Here is a 23,528-nt window from a genome sequence, read left to right on the forward strand (position 1 = left end):
ATGAATATGCCTGTTCAAAGCAAATTATAACATTCTATTTCTTTGGAGTTTATAACATGCGCTATGTGTAATACATTTAATAAGATAATGGATAGGGGTCAGGGTAAAGAGGCCTATATGGTTATAAGTTTTCTATACTTTATGTTATATAGTACAATATTATCTGTAAATAGGCTATAAAGTTGTACATTTTGAACTGGGTTTGGTTTGCTCAAGTATACATGCATTTGTGGAGACTCATTGATTAGTACATATAAATTTTACCTCAAAGAAAGCAAGCTGGCTGGGCACAGTGGCTCATGCCTGTAATCCCAGCACTTTGGGAGGCTTAGGTGGGTGGATCATGAGGTCAGGAGATCAAGACCATCCTGGCTAACACAATGAAACCCTGTCTCTACTAAAAATACAAAAAATTAGCTGGGTGTGCTGGTATGTGCCTGTAATCCCCGTTACTCGGGAAGCTGAGGCAGGAGAATTGCTCAAATCAGGGAGGCGGAAGTTGCAGTGAGCCAAGGTTGTGCACTGCACTTCAGCCTGGGTTAAAGGGCGACACTCTGTCTCAAAAAAAAGAAAAAAGCTAAAAGAGTTGATCTCTAGCTAATGATATACAAGTTTAAGTCTTATAGGAAGGCAGTGTACTTATGTTTTAAACTTATTTTGAGCTGTATCAAAATAATAGGTTGATTGATGGATAGAGGAATGGATAAACACGTGGTTTAGTGAATACAGTAAAATTTTAATTGTAGACTACAGGTGGTGAGAACATAGGCATACTCTGCAAATTTCCACTTGTCTATTTTAAAATTTATTTTATTTCTAAATTTTGAGCAGGGTCTTGCTCTGCTGCCTAGGCTGGAGTGTAGTGGCAATCACAGCTCACTGCCAACTTGAACTCCTGGGCTCAAGTCATCCTTCTACTTCAGCCTCTGGAGTAGCCAGGCTACAGACAGGTGTGTACTGCCACGCCTGGCTAAATTTTTATTTTTTAGTAGAAATGTGGTCTTGCTATGTTGCCCATGCTGGTCTCAAACTCCTGGACTCAAGCAATCCTCCCACCTTGGACTCCCAAAGTACTGGGATTAAAGGAATGAGCCATTGTACCTGGCCCCACTTTTCTCTGTGCTTGAAATTTTCCTAAGAAAATATTGGAAAAGCAATTATTGACAATTCATATTCATAATCAGATCAGGGTGGAAAAATAAAATAGGAGAAAGAAGAAATTAGAAAATGGAGGATACAAAAACATGGAAAAGAGATAGGCAAAACAGAAGCAGAGAAAACTAGATGGTAAGAGTGAGATGCCTATGAAGAAAAACAAGAAAGATAGAAGGAGGTAGACAGAGGGAGAGGGCAAAGTGCCAATTACTGGAAAACAGGAACGATAGTAAATAATAGTTATCACCACCCTTTGTCTTTTGAAATGTAATAAAGCAGTTTTGAAGTTAAAAATTAGAATAGTCATGGAATTCAAAATTATGCACATTTAAAAATGATTTGGATATCTGCTTCAGAGTCTTAGAAATTATTTACTATGAGTCTAAAAGTCCCTTAGACATCTGAAATTTCATTATCTTATGTCTTGTCCTTGAAAAATCTGTAGTACAACATTCCAGTTGTAATACCGACAACTAGTTTTGACTAAGGGTCAGATCTGGAAGGAAGCCAGGATTCACCATCTCCCTCAGCTCCCTCCTAAGGTTATGCTTTTTACTTAGAGGTCACTTTAACTCACCATATAAATACACTGTTCTCTATCATTCTAATGCTGTATATTTTAACTATTAAATAATTGTTAATTAAGATATACTTCATACAGTTGCTCTCCATTAAGCAGAATTTTTCTTCTCAGTATCCAGTTATGTAACATCTGTGAGAGCAGGGCCCATGTCTAGTACTTGGCACAGTGTAAATACATGTAAAGCCCTGGATAGATATTCACTGAATCAATGAGTAAAGAGTGTTCACTGTTCTTCACAGTATCTCCTTCTCAATGGACTTTGCACAGAGATCATCGAGATTAGAAAAACAGTAAAGTTTGCATAATCACATCACATATAAGCAAGCAAACATTTATAAGAATTCTAATAATATTTTATTCCTATAATGTAAATCATAAATTTTGATCTTTTAAAAAATCCTAAATGGTTTAAAGAACTTACTGAGACTTGATTAACCCAGTTTTTAAAATAAAAAATCAAATTATAAATTTATATTATAAAAATAAGTGCCAGTTTTGCATAGTAATATAGTAATAAATCAACACTCTTCAAAGTTTAAAGGAAAAGGAAGGTGGTATTGGTTTCTATCTTTAGTCAGATCCAACTTTTATGAAGACAATAACTTCAGATCAGAATCAAATAAATTTCAGAACTCAGTTTGAGAGAAAAGGAAAAACTTTAGTTAAAATCTTTAAAATAAAATAATTATGACTATAAATCTCTTTAGTTAAATATGTACATATTACATGGTATTTGTATAAAGAATTGAAATGGATAAAGTTTTTCAGGCAAATCTAATGCACAAATACACCATCTTTTAGAGTATAATGTCAGTTTATCATTCTTTAACAGCTGTGTTAGACAATGGCTCTGTTTTGTGCAAACATGATAAGCAAAATTAGGAAAAATTCTGCAAAATTATTTAGTTCCCCAAAGAAATTACCAAAATAGAAAATGACAAAAGAAAAAAAGGTTGTACACTGAAGCTTGATTGTATACACAGGCTACAATGACCAGCACTGATGTAACCCCCATATCTGCTAAGTCCTTGAGTAGCTTGAGTCTGAAGTAAAAATTTGAAGTCCTAGCAATTGTGCTTTTATGCAGCCACATGGCCAATAAGGTAGATATTGTCATAAAGGTGCCCTACAAAATCTTCACTGATATTTTGAGCAGCGCGACGGGTATTTCGAATAAATTCTCTTTTTGACATTTTATTCTTCACATGAGGGCTAGTGAGGTCAATGGAAAGTAGAATCAAAGAGTAGCATAGTACATAGACAGCATCTGGAAGGAAAAAGAAACACTTCAAATTATTAGTTGGTTTATAAAATATGATTCCAAGGGCATCATTTAAGGCAATTAGCTCATAAACATAAAGTGACCAATCCATCCGAGTTTGTTTGGGCTCCTCCCAGTCTAGCATTGAAAGTCCTGTCATCCTGGGAAACTCAGTCCTGAGCAAAATCATCCTATCTAATACTAATTAAGCATGCATTTCTTTCATTTCAAAAGAACTTTAGAACAGTTTAGAAGTTTATAGTAAAAATTCATTCTAGATTTAAAAATTTTAGAATTGGCTTTCTTTTCATCTTTGCTTTCAAATGTGATATTTCTGTTCTACTATCCATAAAATATATTTATACTGTCAGTATTTATCGTCTCTAAAAAAAATTTATATAGAATGCTTTTACAAAAACCCAATTTAATTTGGAAGCATCTGTAATGACAAGAAAGCATATTAACCGGGTACTAGAAAATGAAATGTAATAACTCAAAAGATTAATATTCTTATTTAAGATACATGTTTTAAAGGCCTGTGGAATTTACATATTAACTTCAAAAGTAAATATTTAGAAAAAAGACTGCTACACCTGAACACCATGCAGCAAGATTTTATATATGCCTAGGGTAATATCTGACGTTTAATACTAAAATAGTAACTAACATCATGATGGTTCTACTATTACGGTGCTATTTCGGAATCCTTCAGTCTTAAGAACGCCAACTTGAACATTATGTCTTGTAAAGTATGCTCAACAAATTTCACATGACAGGAACATTTTTGTAATCTCTGTTTAATAAGATAAGCACAATAAAATTTTTGCTATGAAAAGTTAAGCTATACCAGTTGAAAAAATATGTAGGAGATTCAGGCTATATGATACGCATACAAACATATACATATAGATAGAGGTACACACAAACAATGAAAATCAGTTGTGTTAAAACCAAATTTTAGTGAAAAATGGTGCTACCTATGTAATATGCAGATTATTAAAAACTTTAAAAATAATTTCTCAAGTTTTCAATTGGACTAGTAAAAATATCTAATACCCAAACAAGAATAGTTTCTTAAAGAACTTATGTAGCTACTTTCTTAAAACAGTGTATGTGTTTTTGCTCAAAGCAATAGGAAAAAAAAAAGAGTATGTGTGTGTGAATATATACGTACATGTATATATGTGTATGTATAGCTGTTTTGCGTGCACACACACACACACACACACACAGTTTTAATGGAAAGCAGAATCAAAGAAAAGCACAGTACATAGTATCTGGAAGGAAAAAGACTGCTTACATTACATACATATTTCATATATAAGTATTCTATGTGATAAATGTGTATGTATTTTATAGAATTCTATGTATATACATATACACATATACATACATGCACGATAGCTATGTATATGTATATACTGCTATGTATATGCCTATATGTATATGTGCATAGACATATATACACATATAGACATATGTGTGTGTATATATATATATATAAATTTGTAGTATATATTCTATATACATAGACATTTATATATATAAATTTGTATGATATATAAAAAATATAAATGACTATACATAGCTATGTACATATATATATACACACACACATGCAAACAAATAGCTATCACAAATAATTTTTTCTAAGCTCACATAAATGATGTAGTCAGTCATTGCTACAAACAGTAAACCAAGTATTTGTAATTACTGAGAATATTTGTCCCCACAGTGAGACAAATGTCTCATATGTCTCTGTTTTTACCTAAAGGTGGGCAGGGGGTGATGCACTATTAATATATATATTCTTACCGGGACTAAGGCCAAGTTCTCGCATTAAATCAGGGTTACAAGCACAGAACCTATGTGAGAACTTTGTTATAAGAGTTTCAAGATACTCTCCACGCTCTTCAGGGGCATGGATATGACGAAAAAATTCTCTCAGTGCATTTGGCAAGAATTGATTTCTAAAATTATGCAATGTTACAAGGTCATCCAAGACATCTCTCCTATAGAAAGAAAAAAAGGCACAGTTTTAGTTAACTTTTCTTCATTTAAAAAGTGATAAGAAAAAACAACAAATTGCCATTTTTTTGGATAAAAATACCTTATTATTAATTACTAGATTAGCTAATCCTATAAAAGTATATATAATTCCTAAAATTAAAAAAAACTATGATTATTTGAGCAGTTAACTTTGAAATATCTCATGAGTAGTTTACCACAAAACAAAACAAGGTAAAACCTAGTAATTTTACTTCTAAAATGAAGAAAAAAGGAATTTTGTAGTATTAAAATGAGTAACTTCTTAAGTTTCTTTTTGGCTAAATCCAAATAGCAATAAAATTGTTTATTTTTCAAATTATGAAAGTATTGACAGTCTCCCCTTACACCAATTCACATCTCCAGAGTAATAACTGTTTATACAGACTTTTAAGAATGCCTATATATGTTATGTGTTGTTTTAGAATTTGTTTTTGCTTTTTCACATAGTGTATTGTGGACGGCTTTCTAAATCTTTACACTTAGATTCACCTAATATTTTTTTAATGGCTTCACAGTATCCTATCTAATGGAAACAACAATCCTATTCATAAACATTTAGCTTATCTACTATGATATAAATATTTGTGTGTGTATATATCATTTAGTGATTTTATAAAAATCACTAGCATTCCAATATAGAGTCACATTTTGTTACAGTTCTTATTGAACTCAACCATGATTATATAATCATAATCTTCAACTTCAACCAATTTCATATAACAGGAATAGGTGAACTACAGCTACTAGGCCAAAGCTGGCCTGTTGCCTGCTTTTGTAAATACAGCTTATTAGAACACAATCACACTAGTTTGTTTATGTATTGTCTATGCCTGCTTTCACCGCAGAATGGCAGAGTTATAAGTAGCTGTGACAAAGACTGTATGACCCACAAAACCTAAAATATTTACAAAAGGTAAGGTTGTTTACAAAAAAAAAAAAAAAAAAAAAAGAAAGAAAAAGAAAAAAAGCCCTGTGAATCCCTAGGTACTGGGCACTTAAACACAAAAAACTTGATGCCATTTTTACATCTTTCAATGACTAGTATGCTGAACTGTGAACTTCTCAAAGTCAGGGAAAACATCTTAATCATCCGTGGACTACTACTCTAGCGAAGTTTCTATAATATAATGAACATTTACAGATTGTTGTTGAAAAATCCTGAGATACACAAAAATTTGATGATTACAATGAAGGTAAACATATTTTGAAGCCATACATTAGATTAGCATAATATCTATAATTTTAAAAATGGTAGTTGAGTTATGTTGCATCCAAATGTTGTCCCAATATTTTATGTGCATTAATAACCAAAAATAGTGTACAAATGAATCAGAACAGTATACTAACCATCATCTCTGTGTAAAACACTGCTACATGTTACATTTTCATAATTTTCACATTTGAACATGACATTTCTATTAGTATCTACATGCAAATATATATATATATAAAACTTATATCCCCAGGATTTGGGGTTTATGGCTATAATTTGTCTTTACACTAGGTTTTTATATGGTTAATTTCATAATTCAGAACTTTTACCAATATAAACACTTAGATTATGGCTACTTATTTTAAAAAGTCAGGGTTGCGGATTCCTCAGAAATATTTTGTTTTGATTTGCTACTACAAAGACGTTGGGGTTGGATTTTTTTCTTACTTTTACAATGGCAACTTCTTCATCAGCAAGTTAAAGCTCATAAAAGAAATGATACATGAGATATAGGAATCTTTTCCCTGTCTTTACTCAATTTTGCAATTAGATGATTACTATGTGGTATCAGTTTTTAAAGTAAAACTTAACTTTAAAAGCATTATTTAACTTATTTCAGATGAAAAGTTAATTTTCATTTTTACCTTTCATCAAGATAGATTCTCAGTTTTTTCCAATTTAGAGTTCTTGTACAGAAGATAAACTTTGCTATTTCCTTTGGCGAATCATCTAGGATACCCTTGGACATAAAGTAGTTCACTCCCTAAGGCATAAAGACAAGTCTACATAAATAAAATTGTCTTTATTTATACATTTTAACATTTAAGCAATAGCAGAACAGTAGCTATAAATTCTTTCCAGCATTAAGAGACTTTTTGTAGCTTTATCATGCAAATACAAGCTAGAACTTGAACTGAAACTATTATTTGTGGTTGATAGTTTACATGCAATGAAAAGCAGGAAATTCAAAGTTAAGACTGCTAGAGAAATCTTATTTAATTTTCAGGCTCATGTCAGGTAAAACTAACTATACAGAAATATAGCCTAATTTGGGGAAGGAAGCTGCAGATGAAACCACAAAATAGACGTTAAAACAAGCCTTGTAACAAACACTTCTGCTGTCTAATAGAAAACATGATTTCTTAAAGCTCATATATATATTGTAGTATGCCCTTCAAGGAAATAGCTTCAAAAACACTCCAAATGAAAGACTAGCAATTAAAAACACTCCAAATGAAAGACAAGCAATTTTATTCTGGAATAAAAATATTAAATTATTTAACTTAAATAAGGCCGAACTCCAAGTCAATTTACAGGTTGCAGTACTTTGGCTTTAAACATTGCTACATTCTACAAGAACCTAGCTGCAATACCCACTGAGGGGAAACATAATAAGACAAAACAATTCAATGTTTTTCATAGGATTTATCTTTGAATTTCCTTTTCTCTGCATGCAAAGTTTTCCAGAGAAGCATTATCCATCAATTTGTATTTACTTTAGATTTCAACCACCAACAACAAAACACCAACAAAAAAACTCAAATGCTGAAAACAGTATTCTCTCACATATACAGAGGTCACATTCAAATAAATGTCTTAGCTGGATTTGAATGTGCAGTTATTGAAATAAAAGGCAGGTGGGTTTATTTCAACTTGTGGTTATCCAGATACATGCATTCCCATGAATACTTATGTCTGGATACTAGCACACTATGTGCTGTTAATTGGTAGAGAAAATGACGTATTATATACACACAACATAATGTTTCCACACATAAATTCCTTTGGCATTTCTTCACTTTACAAACACTTACATAGTACTCAGAAATATTACACACATTAAGAATTTCAAAAGTTGGAAGAATTTCTATAAAAACCTTTTCAAGATAAAAACTTTCTCATAAAATTTTTTATGTTAAAAATTTTTTAAAGTTATTTGGTACCATGAGGTAATGCTTTTGAAAGGTTATAATTATCTGTGAGTTGCAATTCAAAGATAAGACTTTTTATATAAAACTACCTTTATGAGCCACCAACATAATATCCTACTAGCAATTCTATCAAATTTCCACGTGAATTTTAATAACACAACAGCAATGCTAAGGCACTAATTTTAAAAATGTACATGAAGAAAAGCAGAATGTGCTAACATGAAACTTTCTTGCCAACTCAGTTGTAACCTGTATTTCAGACTAAATCCTGAATACAAGGGCTAGAAAATATAATAGGATAAGATGGAAAGCCAAAATATTTCTTTGGAATGAGGCTTTAAGCAACTGTCCGAGGGGGCAGCAACTAGAGAAACATTAATGCTTGTTTTATCCTTTCCTCCATTAGTTTGAATAATCGAGAGTTGACTGTATACTTAATTGATCTACTTAGCAAAAGTTAAATCAGGTTTCCAAAATTCCTCAGTGTAAACGCATAACAATATTTCAGAATTATTTCCAGTATTTAATTTTAATTGAAAAGATTTAAAAAGTGTCGATTAAGTATTATTTAACAGATTCTTTATTTATACCTAAATCAGTATCTGAGATGTAGAACTAATGCTAAGCTACTTTTTAAAACCTGTGCAAAATAAATAAACCTACTAATATTATACATTAATGATATCTAATTATCTAGGTATATAATCTATGACACTTTAATATCATTTGGCGATACTTAGTTATAAACTAACATTGGTATTTGCCTCATGTAAAAATCACAAAAATACACTGTTAGCCATATTCTGTTTTATGAAAAACACATTTTGAGAATCTTCTATCTAATATGAGTTCTCCCAAATCAATCAAATACACAGGAGTAGGCAAGAGCACAAAGAATTTTAAATCCAATCCTGAAAATTGGGAACACAGTTTGAAATAAGCCAACTCTGTTGGTTTTAAGAGGAAAAGAGGCATCAGCTTCAGGCCTGGGATTCCTTTGGAGAGGAAGGTTACCTTCGAAGTGCTTACAAATTGAATGGTAAAGGAACAACAAATAGAAAAAAACATGAGACCAGATTATAACTGTCTCAAATAAACAAGCTGAAAGTCATCCAAATTCTTATCTTTTTGTATATCAGGTAGGTGCGAAAGTGATTGCGGTTTTTGCCATTAAACGTAATGTCCAAAAACCCCAATCACTTTTGCACCAACCTACAATTAAATACAAAAAAATAAAACATAAAACACCATGAGGTCTGTTGAATAACTATACATTTGTTTAGTAAGTGGTATAAGCATTTTTAAAAATAATTAGAAGAATGGTACAGAGAACTCCTAGACCACATAGCATATCAGTGACTAGTTAGGACTAACTCTGAGTGGTGTTTATGTGCACGCATGTCTGTGCAGTGTCTCACATGCAAAGGAAATCATTAGACTATATTAATATATATGTAGTATTCTGAAAAAGAAAGATTGTAGCTCAGCATCATCTACATAATTGACTATAAAAGTGTCCAATTTTGGGTGCCACATTTTATGAGGCACATTGATAAATTAGGACTTACCTGGATAAAGGAAATCAAGGCCTGGTGAGATTGTTGGAGGGTGCAGAATTCATGTTATGTAAGAAAGAGCTGAGGGATGTAGGAGTATTAGGCCAGAGAAGATATACTTAGGAAACAAGAAAAGATTAAGACTTTAGGATACCTAAAAGTCTGTGTCACAAGGACAAAGGAAAAGATGTGTGGTTGGAGTAAAGATACTAAGCTCTTTTGGGGGGCTATGGATCCTTTCGGGTACTAGGAAAGTTATAGAACTTCTTCCCAGAATAATGCAGATAAACATTTTGTAAAACAGAAATTACCTTCCATCTAAGGACTGCAGGTTACAAATCCCTATCCTAGATGAATACAGAAGTAAAGTCAGGGAATGTCAATTATAGGCAGACAGGTTAGTATCACATAAGGAAGGGCATGCTTGTAACTTCAGCTGAGCTATTCAAAAGATCAATCATTTGTCTTTGCTTGCTTCAATTTTTTTTTTTTTTACATTTTCAAAATAAGATTAAGCTTCAAACTTAGAACTACTTAAATTTAAATGTTTAATGTATATACATTTTAACTCCCATTTCCAACTCTGTTCAACTTTTAGAAATTGTTGCAGTTACAATGTAGTTCCTTTTTTTGCATGTGGGGAGGATTCTAAGATAGTTTTGTCAGATAACTCTGAGATGAATCATGATGGTGTCAGTCCTATAATGGGCTAAAACCATGATGATTCACCTCAGAGTTATCTCCAAGCATAGAGATAAGCTCTTGTCAGGTGAAACGAAACTACTGGCCAAAATATATTTAAACACATAGTTTTAAAGGATATAGTGGGTAAATAAAATTCCTCTTATGAAAACAGATATTAAGCCACATATTTCTTGGGAAAATAACAAATGGTAAATAATGGTCATGCTACTAATTATAAATTTCCTAGTAATTTAATTTTTTAACAAAAGTATGCAATTCATTTTACCTTTAGACAGAAAGATGAATGCCTAGATGCCTATAGGCTAGTTTGTAAAACAGATAAATTTATATCTGTGCATATTTACATATAAAATGCTTTTTAAAACATGAAATAAACAATACATTATCTACATCTTATTTTTCTTTTTATTATTTTTTTTTTGGCAGTCATCTTTGACTATCTACATCTTATTTTTAAAATATGTTAAACACAAGGTGTGATATGCAAGCTACTCAGTGATAGACACTGAGCAGTGTAGTTTTGTCCTAAGAAAATTTAAAGTTTATCTGTGGCAATGAGACACATACATAAACATCTAGAATACACACATGTGCCAAGGTATATCAATAATATATGGCAGTAGAAAAAACCCTAAATGAATGCTTATGATTAAAAAAGTGTTTCAGTAGTTCAATGAAAGGAAAAATCACTATGGGATAGGACATTTGGATAAGGTTTCCTGTTAGAGATTAGACTGAAGGAATGTAAGGGTTTTAGACAGCTCTGAATGAGGGGAACACTGGAGAAGAATGTTCCAGTTAATACTGTATTATATAAGCAAAAGTAATATAAAATTTTTAAGGACTATTTTTAGGAAAGGGGAAATATTTTGGGTGTGAGATCAAGTCTACAACCAGATTATGACAGTGACAGAAATAGGGCTGAATTTTAGGGTAAGAAGTTTATTCTCTATCCTAAATCTAACTGGAAGCCTCTGAAGGCTTTAAACCTGATGAAGCAATGGGCTGCAATGTGAATATGGCAGGAACATAAAGAAAAATAATGAAAGAAAAATTAGATAGTAGGATATTCAGCAGAGCACCCACTGAAGAAATAAAAATAGATAGTAGGCTATATACGTCCACGTCTGAACATGTTAAAAAGCACTAGAAATATGCTACGTATATGAAAATAACTTGATAAATATGCTGGCTATCAAGCAAGCGACAATGAAAAGTGAAAGACAGTTGATGTTTCTGGCTTAGATGAAGACAGAAATGACTGACAGAAAAACGTTGGATAGGTCAAAAATAAAGTCATAGAGGGTGTTGATTTGAAGAAAACAGTGATGAGTTAGCTTTCAGAAATGTTCAATTTTTGGTGACAGATATAACTAGAAAGGCATAGTACGCAGTTGGTAATGAAATAGGATATATTTTAAAAATGAGGGTTGAAGATATAGGTTCAGGATCTTGGATAAGAAGCATCAGTAGGGGAGTAGTTAATGAAGAGAAGGACAGAATAACATTCCAGAGGCCAAAAGCCTTTGAGTTAAAGAAAAGGGTGTCTAGAGCAATTACACAGTATGATGGAAAGAGCATCATTTTTAGAAGGACCAAATCATGGCTCTGCCACTTAATGATGACACGAACACAAACAATTGACTCAATCTTCCTGAGCCTCAGTTTCCTAATCAGTAAAAATCTTAGCGGACTAAGTGCATAGCAAAAGGAACACAGCTAGTTTTCTTTTTCTTTCAGATAGCTCAAGGAGACTGAAATAGGAAGAGAGCACTGAGTTTGGTGACTGGGAGGAAAGGAAGAAGTGACTTTCAAGAGCTCTCTTTCCACACAGTTGCAGAGGCTGAAATATAAGAAGAAAACGAAGAAATGAGCTCAAGGTAAAAAAAAAAAACCAGTATTGGTCACTCACTTGAAAAATATATTAGTACAAAGGAAGAAAAAATAAATGGCAAAATTAAAGGAAAAAAAGAGAAAATAATTTTTTTCATGATAATTTCAACCTACTTATGTTAGAAGACAAAAAGAGAGAGTTAATGGAGACAGGAAAAGACTCATGTGCAGGGGATTTTGCTGCAGGGGCAGCAAAGATAGCAGGGGAAAGGTCTGAAAATGCTGCTGGGGTTTTAATGATTAGCCGGGGGACAGCACAGTAGTACTGGTTCAGAGACAGCTACAGTTAAGAAAGTAAAAAACAGAAAACAAAGAACATGTTGGTTTCCTTCTTAGAGAGGGCTATCTGGGGATCATTGGAAAAGAGAGGGCTAATTTGGATCCCTGGGCAAAGTGGTGAAGATTTCTGTCAACGATGATGCAGGGTACGACTGGGAATTAATTCACTAGGAATAAACTCAAGGAGTGCCAAACAGCAATGTGAATCTAGGTGAACCTAATGTGAATTCAACCCATCTCTTGTTAAGGTTAAGCAAAATCTACCATACAAATGTTCAGAACCAGTAAATATACATTTGGGAGCAAAGTGAATTCTAGAAAATTAGACATGCAAAGCCAAATGAAAAAGTGCTGACTATTGGTACCGAAAGTACTGGCTACTGGCACAGACACCCGGCGTAAACATTGTGTAACAGTTGGTATCAATATAAGTTACATAATGTTTTGTTTTGTTTTATTGGTGTCACTAATAAAACTGTCACATACACATACTAGGGAGAACCCTTAATTTTTTTCACAAAAAACAACTTAGTAAAGAAATTTAGAAAAAAATTTGATTTAAGAAGTTTTGTTCAATTTTGTCCTTGTATACAATGTAAAATCTAGTACAATGGCGACTACTTTTCAGGTAATAAAACTGTCCTCAGGCCATTATATAATAGCCAACTGGACACTACATTTAATTTTTTTTTAAAAAATAACATTTTGAAGACTTTAAAAAATAATAACCCTTAAACAAATAGTTCAATCTAGATTTCTAACTTTTCTTTCAATATGATAACCAATATATTTTTCAAGTATACATTTTAAGCACAATGAAATTAACTGAATATATTATTTTTCAAGTATACATTTGACCACAGTGAAATTTAAACTGAAATGTAACATATACAAACTAAAGGTAATGCAAAAAATTAAGTGATACAATATATGTTATGAATAGTAAAAAATAATGGGCACATCTGCAGGTCAAATGGGAACATTCCCATTGTTTTGTGAGAAAATAGCAGCAGCAATGGCTAAGATGACTGCTCTGATACTATTTCTTCTTTTCTACAGTGTTTCAAGAATTGCTAAGGTAAATGTAAAATCTATCAATTTTTATCAGTCCAGAAGTTTTCACTTTCTCTTTAATCAGAGAACATGTGCTCTATAGTTAAGGAAGGGTGGGCCCCAATGAATGTGAATAGTTGAGAATAATTTATCTGAGGATATATTTATTTTGCAAATAAAAAATCAACACCTTGCTTTTTAGCTCCAGTAAAATACGTGCAAAAGATTTCTTAATTAGTAAGTTTAAGATTAGGTGTCCATGTTTTTATCCTGTCATTTCATTTCATTCTACCCACTAAATTTTGTAATGTTTTCTGCCTTCCGTAATTTTCCATGTCCTTCTATGTTTAACGCTGACCTTGAGCACATACATAACAGAAATGTCACACACTGCTTTTATCATTAAGTTGCCTATAAATATTACAATAGTTATTCCTAACACAGTCACTAGATTCAAAGACTAAAGTATAAAAACTATGCCCAGATTTTAAAAGTTGTGCTAGATAGAAAGATTATGAGTACTAAGTTTTCCTCTCACTGGGGAACCCATAACTGGGCTATTCACTGGAAGGTTCTGTGCTACACAGAACGAAGAGGAAAGGGGGTAATGAAAATTGAGAAATAAATGCAAAGATAATTTTCATGTTAGTTTTAAGCCTGAATAGCAGATTTAAATCTCCTCTCTTCCAGAGGAAGAACAGAGAGCACACACTGTCCACAGTGAAGTGGGAGAATTAACAGTTGTGAAGTGACAGTGCCAGTATCCTGTAGCCAGTTCTCTCTGATAGTTATGAAACATAATATCATATTTTGTCTAGAGGATAATGAAAAGTCATATTATTCAGTTTTGATTTTACATTTACCTTTCATATAATATGAATCCAGTTTATGTATAAACACTTTGAATTGGCAAAGATTTCAGCTAGAACAATTTATGGAAGACTTTTCAACATATTAAAGGGCAGGATGCTGAGGAATTGCTAAAGACAGAGGCACAGACACCTGAAATTATTTGTAGTTAAAATATATCAACAGAAAATCTCACATAAAAGACGGATAGTTTAAGGAAAATCCAAATAAAAATAAAAATTCCCTCCAATGGAGTCCAGAGAAAACAGAGAGAAGGTATAGGACAGATCTTTCTGCTTATTTTTCAAGAGAGAAAAAGCAATGACAAACAAAATAACATGAACCTAATTATCTAAAGTTTTAAATAATCAAAAGTCCCTATTAATTAGTTCTAATAGCCTCAAGCAGAAAAAGAACCACATTTGTGAATTCTAATAGCCCCCAAAAGAATCACATTTGTTACTTGGATGAATCAACATAAGAAAGTATTCCTAAATGATAAATTGCTACTATCAATTAAGCATAACAATCATTATTATAATTATTATCGAAAAAGTTGCTGGTAGCTGAGTCAAGTTTCTTGGAAAAGCCCCCTCTATATCTAACCTGTCTCTATATCAGAAAAAGAAAGCATTCTAATCAAAATATGGAGATAAAACTCTATTAGGTTATGATTAATAACTGAAACTAATGAGAAAGTGACACATTTAACAATGATGTTAGCTAATGTAGAATTCTTGCTTTATAAAAATCACATACAAATACTGGATTTGCAATATGCATATATACAACTATTTAAATGACTAACTCATAAATACTAGTTTCATCATATTACTAGATTTTAATATGTACATTTATAAATATATTTTAACAGCTCTGAAACAGCCTTAAAGTAAACAACATTTTAAAAAAAAGGTCTTACTAACAGACAAGCACAGAAGCAAGTTGGGACTTCCATGATAGTTTCACTGCCAGCACATGTATACACCTAATCATGATGTAAGTATCTGTTCATCCTGCCAACATTGCAGCCAAGATACATAGTTTAATTTTAACGTAACTCTGGACCCCTAATTACTGCTTAAATGTCAAAAAGATTAAACTCGGCAGCATCACTGAAACAAACCGTTACTGTATATGCAAAAGATGACATATACATGTCTGAAATTATAATTAAAAGACAAAGGGTATCATTTAAAGCTAGGAGAAATCGAGGTGATCAGTACATACATCATGAAGGACCATTAGTCAGGTGCCATATAATTATCTACTAGAATCTAAAAGTTCCAGAGGAGGAAGAATCCCGAGGCCTAGAACAGCACCTTGTTTTTAGTATTTTAAGTTGTTGTAGTTGCACCTTTAGTATAAATATACAGTTACAGTTGGGTGAACACTTACAAGCATGTTTAACATGTCTTATTTCATTTAATCTTCACAAGAACACTATGTTGTAAGTACTATTATTGTCCCCATTTTACAGAAGGGGAAACTGAAGCACAGAGGTTAAATAACTTGCTCAGAGTCAATATCACATAAATTATAAGTGGTAGAGACTCTTAATAAATATTCATTGAATGAATATTTGAATCTACGTGTACAAAGCTTCCAGCTGGCTTTCAAGAGATGCTGTACACTTTTGAGGATTATATAATTCAACCAGAGGAAAAATATAAAAACAACACCCTTCCAAAAAATCTATAAGTTGGATCAAATATGTAAGGTAGATAAAACCCCAGTGTACTTTGAAATACTTCAAGTTATGAATTCTCAAAAGTCAGAGTCACAATCCAAATAATCAAAAGTAGCATATCACTTTGATGCTACATTTAACTGCTAATGACCAAAAAAGATTTACAGAAATCTTAGGAATTTTGTTATAAAGAAGGCATCTCTTTAAAAACTTTATGACATAAAAGCAGAAAATGTTATATAGTTTAATGGATAAATGTACACTACAGTTAGCTGGTTTAAAAAATGCTCTTAAGGTAGTGTTTCCTTCATACTCCCATATTTCAAAAACTGTAAGTAAGTTGATTGATGTCTTACAATTGATGACATTCAAGAATTGAGGAAATATTATCCTTTGGATTTCCGATAAAAAAACTCATATTTTGAAGTAACATCTGCTAGTAACAACAACTACTAAATCCATGAAAGACATGTAGGAGAGGCAAACACCCTGGACATTAGAGCTGAGAACTTAAATCTAGAAAGTGATACCAAGTTTCACTAAACTGTGATTCCCATTGGATAAGGAAAAATATTTGGGTGGTATCAAGGGGGTCAGGTAGTGATTGATAAGGAAATAAAAAGCAAACATATTTCTTTGAAATGTACTTAAAATACTCAATGTACCACTGCAAAGTCTCTAGTTACATTTATTTAAATTGCTAACAAAAGTAAAATTAAAATAAAAAATTGTTTATTTTAGCATATCATATTTTAATATTAGAAATTTAAAAATGTGTCCTAAGATCAAGACATTATCCACTAATTTCAGCTTTTACCCTAGACAATTCACACTCAATAACATAGCAAATTAGTAGCTCATGTAGCACACTGAAGAAAACAAGAGCAAAATACGTCAGGTGGTTTGATTGATGAATAAACTATGGAATACTTTAAGGCCTGAATCTCTTTTTCAACTAGATAAAGATTAAAAGAGGGCCTGGGAAATTTGTCTTTCTTTGAAGTTTCTGAAAGATTTATTCCGAGTCCACAAACCTCCTCTGGGAATTAATTCTAAACCACTGGAAGACAAGGGACAAGAAGGGTGGCTTGGATAGAGTATGGTGAGGGCAAGGTGTAAACTAAAGTTGTCATAAAAGATAAAGGGTAAAGTTGCCCTCTTAACCATAAAATCATCTGATGGATCAGATTAAAAAGAACTGGATGGATAGATACACACATAAACACATACATATCCACACATACCACATTACTCTCAAAAAAAGAAAATGATCTCCAGTTCAGCACCATTTGACTAATTGTAACTAGTCGCTTGAAGGTATTAGCTTATCTAGGCAGAGGAGGAGGGTAGGGTATTTAGTGTCTCAGAGACATAATTTTTCACTTTGACTCTAATGCTGATCAAGGGGAAGGAGCTTGCCATGAACCCCAGAATTTTAGCTCCTGTAGGGGAAAAATTCTTACAGATGGGTTAGCTAGTTAAGCCATATTTGGTGAGGGACTCCTCTCACTGTCACCTACCTTCTTTTGCCCTGATTAATTTCCCTTCAGCAAATTTGGAGATAAATTGACCTGCTACTGATAGTTAGCAATGTCTGTTTGTTTATGAAACAGAATCTTGCTTTGTCAACCAGGCTGGAGTGCAATGGCATGATCATGGCTCACTGAAGCCTCAACTTCCTGAACTCAAGTGATTCTCCCACCTCAGTCTTCTAAGTAGCTGGGACTCCAGACACATGCTACCATACCTGGCTAATTTCTGTACTTTTTGTAGAGACCGGGTTTTACCATGTTGCCCAGGCTGGTCTAAAACTCCTGGGCTCAAGCGATCCACCCGTCTTGGTCTCCCAAAATGCTGGGATTACAGGTATGAGCCACTGTACCCAACTAGCAATGTTTATTTTTAAAAATTTGCATTGAGGATTACATCTCAAACTCCTAAGAGTCTGGATAATAATAATAGCAATAATATATCTGGATGTTTTTGGTTATAATAACAGGAGATGCAGTTCAAAAAAAAGGGGGATATATTTACTTAAAAAATAATATGACTTTGCATAACAAGAAGTTCCAAACAAATATGGCTCCAGGTTGTTAGACTCACAAACAGCATCACAGATCCAATTCTTTCTTTCCAGTCTGCTCTTCTTGGTAGGGTAACTAATAACCCTCATGGCTACCAGACGGCTGCACATGGTCTTGTCATTGTATTCTCACATACCAGTGCCTAGAGGTGTACATGACGCCTGTGCTTGTGCATGTGAGCATGCACATACAATACTACTTCATTTTGTTTTTTTAAAACCTAAAAAACAGGCTAGGTATGATGATTCATGCCTGTTATCCCAGCACTTTGGGAGGCTGAGGCAGGCGGGTCACTTGAGGCCAGGAGTTTCAGACTAGCCCGGGCAACATGGTGAAACCCTGTCTCTACTAAAAAAAAAGATTAGCCAGGTGTGGTGGTGTGCATCTGTAATCTCAGCTACTTCAGAGGTTGAGGCACAAGAATCATCTGAACCCGGGTGGTGGAGACTGCAGTGAGCTGAGATCGTGCCACTGCACTCTAGGATGGGCAACATAGTGAGACTCTGTCTCAAGAAAAAAATCAAAATAAAAAACCAAAAAAAAAAAAAAGTCTTTCTCTACATACACCTTTTCCAACCTCATGAGTCAGAGGTATATTACACAGATGCCACAAAAGCCAAAGGGAATGGAGTTTGGAATAATCAATATTCAAATCTGGAGCCTAGGAATGCAGCCAGCCACACAACTGGTTGAGGTGCCTTCCCTTGTGAGAAGTCTAAATGGTGGGTTATAAGCCTTGCCTATATAGGCCCAATGTGATTTTTAAAAAATTACTTTTACCATAGGATATAGTAGCATTAGAAAGAACCCCAAGAGACCTCTTGAGTTCCACCTATATCCTTTTCTTTTGCCACATTGGATAGTATTATTTCCCTCTGGTTATTAGGCTTGACCACTTCAACCACAGCTTAACTACCTCCCTTCATATTCCTGCTCTTCCTTTTTAACAATTTGATGTGTTTGCTTAGCAGCAGGAAGACTTAAAATGGCAAGAAGGTAGGGTCAGCTACCAATTCAAATTGTTGTGCCACTGGTGCCAATGTTCCTCCTTTAGATACTAAGGCCTTTAACCCAGAAGATACCAGAAATAAGGAAGGCTGAATCACACATTTTTTAAGTGGATCACTAGTTAAAATAGTGTTACAGATGTTTGGATGCCTTAACAAATGCCATTTCCCTTTTTTCATTTTTTCTAGCATCTTAGCTGAAATTGTTAAATTACAAGTCTAAGCCAATCATGTAAGCTTTCTATTCTATTCTCCAGTGCTCTAGGGGTGTTTGTGTGATTCAGTTATATTCTGTAAGAAATGAGTAGAAGCACATTGATGGCTTCTGAAAAATATTTTTCTCCCTAATAAGTATAAGGAATATGAGGAGAAAACTTTTTCTGCTTCTCTTTCTTTGCACTGGGAGCACTGTCATAAGGGTAGTGGTATTTTGAGCTGCGGTAGGCATCTTGCTATCAAGGGAGAATGAAAGTCAACACACCATGGGTCTATCATGAGATCATCATCTCACTAAAATAACCGGGACCTGCCTCCAGGACTCTTTAGAAGTAAACAAATGTAAAGGGTTTAAGTCACAGTTTAGGTTTTCTGTTCCTTGCAGCCAAAAACATCTTAGCTGATGCATACAGGGAGAAGTGGGTACTGAAAGAAGCCAATCATAAAATGTGGAACATGCTGAGCTGAGTAGCATTATGAAGAGTGCTGAGGACTCAATTTTTCCTAGCTAGATCTTAGTTTATATCACAGCCAAGAATTAGAATTTTGAGTTTACTTTTCTCTTTCTTTATACTATCCGGCATTGTTTGAAGTATGTGTGTCTTACTGTCAATGTGGCTAACATTCTACTACCTGTAAGTTTATTCCTGACATTCACTTTCAGTAGAAAGATAAAGTCAAATTTCTAGACGTATAGAACTAAGGGTAAAACTCAAAAGGTAGTACATTCTCCAAATTAAAAACTATCTTAGTGGCCTGTCAGCCTTCATTAGCAAAACCTCTGTATTGCAGGAGGTACTAAGATTTAAGAGTTAGTGCAGAGAATGAGATATCAAGGAAATAATAATAAATGGTACGTTAGTTACAAATTATTTGACACAGATACTTATATCAATGTGTACAGGCAGTTACTTGAATTCAATATTGCTTACACGTTTATTGTCTTACCCCTATTGCCCAAAGTAACACTTCCCTTTCCAAATCAGATGGTAATCAAAATATAATATGGAAAAATCTCTCAGTCTGTCAAGACTCGGTTCAACTTTCAGGGTTTTTCTGTTTGTTTGTTTTGTAGTAAGTACTATCAGACCAAAGGAAAGAAAACAATAATAGACCCATAGATTTTGATGAGAGAAGATTACATCAGATAATTGTGGTGAACAACAGGGTATTTCAACCATTCTAAAATATTTATTTATACACAGTAAGATTACGGATAATGTATAATAGCTTATCTCAAAGTGTATACCCTGGAATGCTTTTACCTTCTGCTCCCTAAAAAAGAACACCAAGTCAAACAAAATTGGATATATATTGTATACAACATCTCCCCTGTTAGGTAGTCACAACGTGCATCAAAGTAAAAGTTAATCTGTAAATAAGCCAACTAATCACAATCTATCATGTTTAAATCAGACTTAAGAATTCCTATTTAACTGTGTATTCCCAAAGAATGCATTTGGGAAATGCTTATTGTACATTCTAATAATGCCCACGAAGGATTTCATTCCCTAGGAATAAAAGTTAAAAGTTATTTTTCGCCACTATTGCTATGCTATGAAGTAAAGGTAATGACCATTTTGTTGTTGCATATTGGAGCAAAAAGTTATTAACATATGTCTGAGATACCATTCATAAAAACTGAATATATATCCCTGAAATGGTTTCTATAATGGAGAACTACAAATTTCCTGTTCATACTTTAGCTGGTCCAATAACAAAAGTAATATGTTATCTTGAAAATAAGTTGCATGTTCATTTTTATCTAAAACATGTGGATAGGTTAAACTTACAATATTTTTATAATATATTCAAGGTCAATTTAGTAAAATGCATAAAATTACATGTATGTGGATATTTCTGTATGAACAACAAAAAAATATGCTCAGTCATTAAATAAAAAACTTTTGTTATCTGACCCCAATGAGGATATTTAAAACAAAAAACTGTTCAAAAACACATTTACACAAACAAAAATAAGCTTATATTAACGTTAAACCAGTTCATGACCAATTTTTCAGATTCTAAATTTAAAAATAACTATATCAAGAAAATGTTTTAATATACATTGGAGTATGAGTAATATAGTTTACTGGTTATTAAATAAAATTACTTTATTATATTCAGCAAGTGGAATAAAATTGACACACAACTTGTACATGCAGGGGAAATACAACTTAACGTAAATAGATGGTTTTCAGCACATTCCTTTACTAGAATGTGGACACCTGCCACAAAGTACACAAGCTCATGCACAAGATCAAGACGTTACATACAGCTGAGATCACAACGTCATGCATAGTACAACAGCGTGCTAGATTATCGTACCACAAACTGTGCAGATGTTCTCCCCCACCCCATGAGCCACTGCCAGCAGCTGCTGTGGAGTTTGGTTACCCATATCCATGACATGAACGGTGTCCTTTGGAGAATCTTGTTCCCTGTGGCTGTAAGTATTCTTATTTTTATAATATTTTAATGATGCTTGCTATGAAAAATGTTAAGTACAATACTGGAAATTATGGAAAAGTAGACTTTTTACAATACTAGGCAATTATATACATCTTATCTCAGGTACTTGCAATAAACATCACATATTTAAACATATCATCAAAAATAATTTACTGCTCAGAGTTAAATGAACCCAAAATATGTCTGATGACAGTGCCTAAGTGGGGAAAAGGAAAACAAAATACAATCTCCAAAAAGTACCACCTAATTTTGAGCACTCAAAAAATGTGGCAAGAGTCATTTTAAAGTCTGGCTAAAGTATGACTCATACAGATAAGTGCTATATAAGAACATTTATTAGAATAGCTCTTTCACCTACATGATTTCAATTTTGAAGACGTGACTTGGTAAACAATTAGCCAAGTTTACATTATTTATGTTAGTCAATGAAAGAAATACAGAATATAGTCATTGAAATACCTTCCCCTCATTTCTCTGAACCTATTAAGTATATAGCAATGTCCTTTTTTCCCCTAAATATTTCCTAAGTGTATTCTGGTAAACACAGCATTCTCTTTTGCTATTAGGTAACATCTACTAAATTACATGTTCATAAAAGCATAGAATCAGAATTTTGGAACCACGAGATATGTTGAGTGGCTCAGCTCTATGCCTCTTGACAGTATTATATGGCCCTTTTAGAAAGGTAAATTCAGTGCTTCTGGAGTGTTCCAGAGTATCTTTAAATCAGGCCAGGGAGTGAAAAGAAAAAAAAAAAAATACAGCCAACTCTCAATAACAATGGAAGGTAGGATAGATAAGTAAAACCTGAAGATGTAAACATCTTATTTTAATTAATAACTTGAATCCTCTCTCTTAACAAACATTTGGTTTGTAATTTTAAAAAAATTATGTCAGATATAAAAAGAACTTGAATTATAGCTCTTTTCTCTGCCCCCTCTCCAAACACTCTAGAGGAGGTACTAACAAGAACCCGTATAGTCTGATATTCGTAGCTGCAAAGATGAAAACCTATTTTTACATTTAGCTTTTCCAAATTAGATATTTAAACCTATACATATATTAGTATATGAGGACCCATGTATATTTTCATCTTTGTGTAAAAATGATTGCTTTATAATTTGTTTAAAAATTGGCATTCTTTTAGCAAGGAATGACTACTTACCACAATCAGTATCAGCAGTTACATCCAACTTTTCTGATTTTGTAACAATCTACAACTTAGTACTTACCAGGTTAGTTACATTTCCCTTAGAATGTAACATTTAAAAGTGATATGAATTGAAGATGATAGTTTTTACTCAACAGCAGAATAATTTATGACAGGAGCCAGCACGCCTTGATTAAATGGGCGTAAGACTGGGGCTGACAACAGCTGCCTCTCCTGATTCTTATGTACTGTACACTAAAACACTGTACCATTCTGCCTCAGTTTTACTCCAGCAACCATCATTCAATTACCTCAAAAGGCTGATGCAATATATATACCTTTATTATGATCGTGGTCATTGAGACAGGTCTCACTCTCACAG

General features: G+C 33.1%; 1 protein-coding gene across 1 annotated transcript in view; it reads right to left on the reverse strand.

Moving 5' to 3' along the window:
* Window positions 1–2,075: 2,075 nt before the first annotated feature.
* Window positions 2,076–23,528, reverse strand: part of FBXO8 (F-box protein 8) — a 47,727-nt gene continuing 26,274 nt past the window's right edge. Inside the window, exons 4-6 of the mRNA XM_032298681.1 lie at window positions 6,906–7,024; window positions 4,815–5,011; window positions 2,076–3,005 (exon numbers count right to left, since the gene is read on the reverse strand). Of these exons, the coding sequence (XP_032154572.1) occupies window positions 2,818–3,005; window positions 4,815–5,011; window positions 6,906–7,024 (504 nt within the window). The 3' untranslated portion in view covers window positions 2,076–2,817. The remainder of the gene's footprint in view (window positions 3,006–4,814; window positions 5,012–6,905; window positions 7,025–23,528) is intronic.

Source organism: Sapajus apella, unplaced genomic scaffold (genome assembly GCF_009761245.1).
Source record: "Sapajus apella isolate SASKATOON/1434 unplaced genomic scaffold, GSC_monkey_1.0 scaffold39, whole genome shotgun sequence".
Taxonomy (NCBI): Eukaryota; Metazoa; Chordata; class Mammalia; order Primates; family Cebidae; genus Sapajus; species Sapajus apella.